This window comes from Alosa alosa, chromosome 14 (genome assembly GCF_017589495.1).
Source record: "Alosa alosa isolate M-15738 ecotype Scorff River chromosome 14, AALO_Geno_1.1, whole genome shotgun sequence".
NCBI lineage: Eukaryota > Metazoa > Chordata > Actinopteri > Clupeiformes > Clupeidae > Alosa > Alosa alosa.
The window spans coordinates 759,990-764,989 of NC_063202.1; the positions used below are offsets into that span (position 1 = coordinate 759,990).

Consider the following 5,000-nt stretch of genomic DNA (forward strand, 5'->3'; position numbering starts at 1 on the left):
TGTTTCTGCCGATTTGCCATCCAACAAAGGCCCTGGGTGTGCTCTCCTACTCTATAAAAATGTAACGGCCTAATATGGTAGACCCCCAATAGAATGGAATTATCCTTGCATTATTTTTGAAAACAGACACACTTATCCTGCACCAAATGTAATAAAACAGTCTGGTCAATTTGCTTGCCTGTTAGCAAGGTCATATTGCATTTTCTGTCAAGTTAATTCAACTACACTACAGATACAAAGCATCATGGTCAGCTGGATTGTAAAACCTCAGCAGTTCACTTCCCATATTTGCAAGGTTGTGAGGAGATCCCTTTAGAACCTGGCCAATGTTCCATTTTGATATAGCTCCTCTCCACAGCCCCCACACACACACACACACCAACACACACCAGCTCCTCCAGGTTAAATTAACCCCCATGCCCTGCTATTCTCCAACAAGTATTCATCCCTGCTGTGTGTCACGTTTCTCTCTGTTTGTCTGTGTTTGTGTGTGTGTGTGTGTCTGTGTGTGTGTGTGTGTGTGTGTGTGTGTGTGTCAGTGGCCAAAGAGTGGCCCAGCTCCTGAACCTTGTCCTATGTAATTACACATAGCTGGTGACTGCGATGCGCCAAGGGCAACAGGCATGATCCTGACACATGGCACAGCTCTTTGTGGCTTCACAGAGAAAAAAACGGTGATTCAGTGTGAGAACGTTACGGGAGGACACACAGTTTCTGATGGGATGACAATATCCATCACCAGTGCAGGGTAAACCACTCTTTTCAAGTGGAGTCACATAATGGTTGCCATTATTGCCAAAAGACTCTTGAGGAAATGTTTGGGCTCCATTGTGATCTCGGGACTTTGAAACGCAGGCCAAAGCAGTAATGGCAGTTTGTTATCATAACGATTTTATGATACCGTTCCACAAACACTTTGTGTGTGCAGTTGGGCAATTTTTGAGGGAAATGTTAAGGGAACTACACTGCGCTGAAGGGAACCATTCCAAACTAATACAATGGAAGCAACAGGAAAAAAAATAGAAATAAAATCCAGTGCTGACCTTGAAAGAACAGGAGTTATGGAAACTAAACCATCTATCGCTTAAATCATTCATAGTGTCATGCATTTTGTTTTTAAGTGTTGCTTTATCTTATTCTCTAGACCCTTTTGCGTCTATTTCTGGACACATCTTATTGAAATTCAGAGTAATGTGACTCTCTCGCACAAGAGGACAGCCCCTTTGGCTTTTTGCATTTGCTGTCGACTTTCACCCAGATGGAAATTAATCTCCATTGTAAGGCTGTGGTGATGTATGGATATGAGGGGAGCAATAGTGAGAAAAGGCCTGTTTGTTTGTGCGTGTTCGCATCCATTTTCACTGAGCAAAGAGCTTTTGATTCCTTCCATGACGGTCTCCCACAACACATAAATACTTAAAAAGACCAAAACAAGCCATTGAGAATGCCTTTCATGCAAACAAGAGAACATTGGCTGATGTTTAATTAATCAGCAGTGACAAAAGAAAATAACAGTCACAAAAACACAAGGAGTTGCATTCAGCTTTGCTGCATTCCTGCAGGAGTTGCATTCAGCTTTGCTGCATTCCTGATATATCTCTGCTTCTTTTATTCTCTCCTTCTCTCCCTCTCTCCTCCCGCTCTCCTCCCTCTCTCCTCCTCCCTCTCTCTCTCTCCTCCCTCTCTCTCCTCCTCCCTATGCCCTCAGCCTCCACTGAGCCTCTCACTTGATTGCCTGCAATTTCCATCACGTCACTGTCAACACCCTTGGATAAATACAACGGGTGTATTCCCACAACGGTAGGCACTGCCACGCAAACTCTGGAGAGGATGTGGTTGTGTGAAGGAATGTTCACTCTTAACTGTCTCTCTTTCTTTACCCTTTTTTCTCTGTTGTTAAACATAATTAAACAGTTTATTCTTTATTTATTATTGTAATCACTTTCTCAGCACCTACAGTATGTTTGACTGTCTAAAGGTAAGATAATAGCACTTGTTGATTTGAGAGCCTGACCATTTTTAGGCGTCTGGTGTACTGCAGTGAGCAGTGTTGGGAGTAATGCATTAAAAAAGTAATGTAATTACAGTAATGCATTGCTTTTTGCTGTAATGCAGTAATGTAAGGCATTACCAATACAATTTCAGTAATATTTTACTCGGTACAATTCTCAGTAACTGAAGTTACTTTGCTTTTTAATCCAAAATTGAGAAATGCTCAATGGGCACCAGAGAAGATTTTCCAAGAATTAAAAAAAGTCATCTATGCTGGTCCTGGAATTTGATTGCCTTGTTTAGATGACTGTAGAAAGGGAATTTGAGTTATCTCTGCCATTCATGCAACAGATCTAACATGGTTAGGCTATACTTCTCATTTCAAGCAGTGAGAATAACTAAAATGTTTCTTTTATAGACAAAGATCATAGCCATTATTCTCAAACTATTTACATTAAGTCTACACCACTGTGGAAGGAAAGGCAACCAGCAATGAACCATTTAAAGTCAACATACAATTTCACTATGGCTATATTTTACCATGGCTATATTTTACTATATTAAGTTGTGAGTGACCTTTGGCCTTTGGGGCCTACATTGTCCCATGAGCCATACCTGAGCCATAACCATTATATTGTTCTTTTGTTAGCCTTAAGCCTAGCTCAGTCATTATGCCATACCACATCACCTCCTGCCGTGTAATGAGCTGCATTGAACACATGAAGATCTATTGAGAACACCAAATCCATATTTCCTGTTATTTTGGTGAAAGTATTGTAAACGTAGTGTAATGCCTTACAATTCAAAGACAGTAATATTGTAATGTAACAAATTACTTTGAGATGACAAGTAATAAATAATGCGTTACGCTTTTGAAGTAACTTGCCAACACTGGCAGTGAGATGTGAGGCTCATGAGATGATTCATGTTTTTCGTTTTTATTTAGCACCCAAAGCCGCAGCGGCAGAGGCAGAGAATAAAGGAGGTTAAAACTGAATTAGGACATGATGGAAAAACAGGTCCTCAAAAAAAAAAAAGGTGACAAAAGTGTATTTTTGTATTTGTCCATATGATGTCTTCTCCTTCAGCTTGTGCAAAACTACATGACAAGAGTAAGGACTGTACTCCATATAGACTGAGGGATGTTAGTAACTATAAAGTAACTACATGACAAGACTAAGGACTATATTCCAGACTGAGTGATGTTAGTAACTATAAAGTAACACACTAACACACATCTGCATTATATGATGATATGATATGGTTGTTCTAATCACTGAGCAGCAAATTGATAGTCTTTGACCTTCATACTTTTCTATATTTTATATTCAGACATGCAGATCTCCCTTTTTTTCTCTAACGTATTTGTATTCATGTTGTCATGTTTCACTGACCTTCAGTAACCTTCACTGATGATGGACAAGCACCATCTGCGCAGGTGAAGTTCAACACATCCCCAAGTCACTTAAAAATAATACATGCATTCAACTCCGTGGAATAGCACCATGGTGTAACCCAAACTCAGCTCAGGAACCATGGAAGAAAGGCCGGGTATTTATTTGGAGGTAAGCTAGTAAATTCAACACATCCGTCACTTGTTTTCCTAACAAAACAGATATTCAGACACTTCAAATCAGTTGACTCCATACTGGAACCCCAAAATGGAGGAAAGACCATTTATCTCCTGCCTCTGGTCAGTAAGAGGGTTGGGACTCACCGACTGAGGACATCTCTGGCACAGACGCCTGGTAGGGTCCATCGATGAACTGCGGAGGGTTGTCGTTGATGTCCTGCACCTTGATGATGAACTCGGACGGAGGCTCCAACGGTTCGTTGGTGTCCCTGTTGATGACCAGCGCCGTGAGCGTGTACTCGGCCTTCTCCTCGCGGTCCAGCTTTTTCATGGCGTGGATGTCCCCCGTCTGGTCATTGATCGAAAAGATGGTGCCTGCACCCTCACCTGACAACACGTACTTGACGTTTTTGCCGCCCACATCAAAATCAGTGTGGAGCTAAAAAAAGTGAGGGAAAGAGGGAGGGAGAGAGAGAGAGAGACATAAAAGAAAACATAAAAGTGATAAGTTCATGTCTCACCCAATAACACTCCAGCACAATCCCAGATATATGACATCAGCAGCAAACGAAAATCTAATCCATCACCGCATAAAAGCACAAAGCAGCCACTAGCCAAGTCCCAAGCACTGCACTTCTTCCCAAACACTAGTGTTTTACCCCTGACAGCTGAAGTGGCCAATCTCACAGACAAGATAGGCTAAGGGTGCGCAGGGTCCCCTGGTTCCTTTACAATGTTTAGATTGGGCATCCCGACCATCTGTCACTCATTGGTTCATCTGTCAGAGGGAGTGAACCTTCTCCCCACACCTGCTTTTTGGCTCGGAGTCCACACCACCTCCTGGCTAGCGCCATTACACGTGTCAAGAGGTTACAGTGGCAGCGAGAGTTATGCCTGTCAGGACAAAACTATTGGATTGCTCTCTGAGAAATGGAAAGAGCGTGTGTGAGTGTGAAAAAAAGTACCAGCTTGACAGCAAAAGTAAAAAAAGAAAAAGAAAAAAGCATATAGAGAGAGAGGGAAAGTGAGAGAGGGTAAGAAAGATAGATAGAGAGGGAGAGAGAACAATATAGAGTGAGAGAGCATAGAAAAGGAGAGGGTGGCCATTTATACATGCTGAGTGCAAAACCAAAGTGGACAAATGGCATCTAGTGAGAAGTGAGAAGTAGGTCACCTCGGTGCAGTGGCTTATTGACAGAGCTTTGATTCACAAGGACGGCCTGCTCACAAGGGCTGCCATACTCTCTGGCAAGATGGGAAAATGTGACACTTTCACTCCTGTTGAGTATCACATCTCTAATGTACCATGGGAGTCAGACAGAGATGGGCCTGGCCAAGACCGCAAACAAATGAAATGGATAGATAGAGAGATAGAGATAGATAGATAGATAGATAGATAGATAGATAGATAGATAGATAGATAGATAGATAAAAA

At 42.0% G+C, this 5,000-nt stretch overlaps 1 protein-coding gene across 3 annotated transcripts in view; it reads right to left on the bottom strand.

Annotated features, from left to right (window-relative positions):
* The window catches only part of cdh8 (cadherin 8), a 95,252-nt gene that overhangs the window by 42,879 nt on the left and 47,373 nt on the right, over window positions 1-5,000 (bottom strand). For all 3 annotated transcript variants that reach the window (XM_048263560.1, XM_048263558.1, XM_048263559.1), the window contains exon 3: window positions 3,710-4,004. In XM_048263560.1, the coding sequence (XP_048119517.1) occupies window positions 3,710-4,004 (295 nt within the window). The remainder of the gene's footprint in view (window positions 1-3,709; window positions 4,005-5,000) is intronic.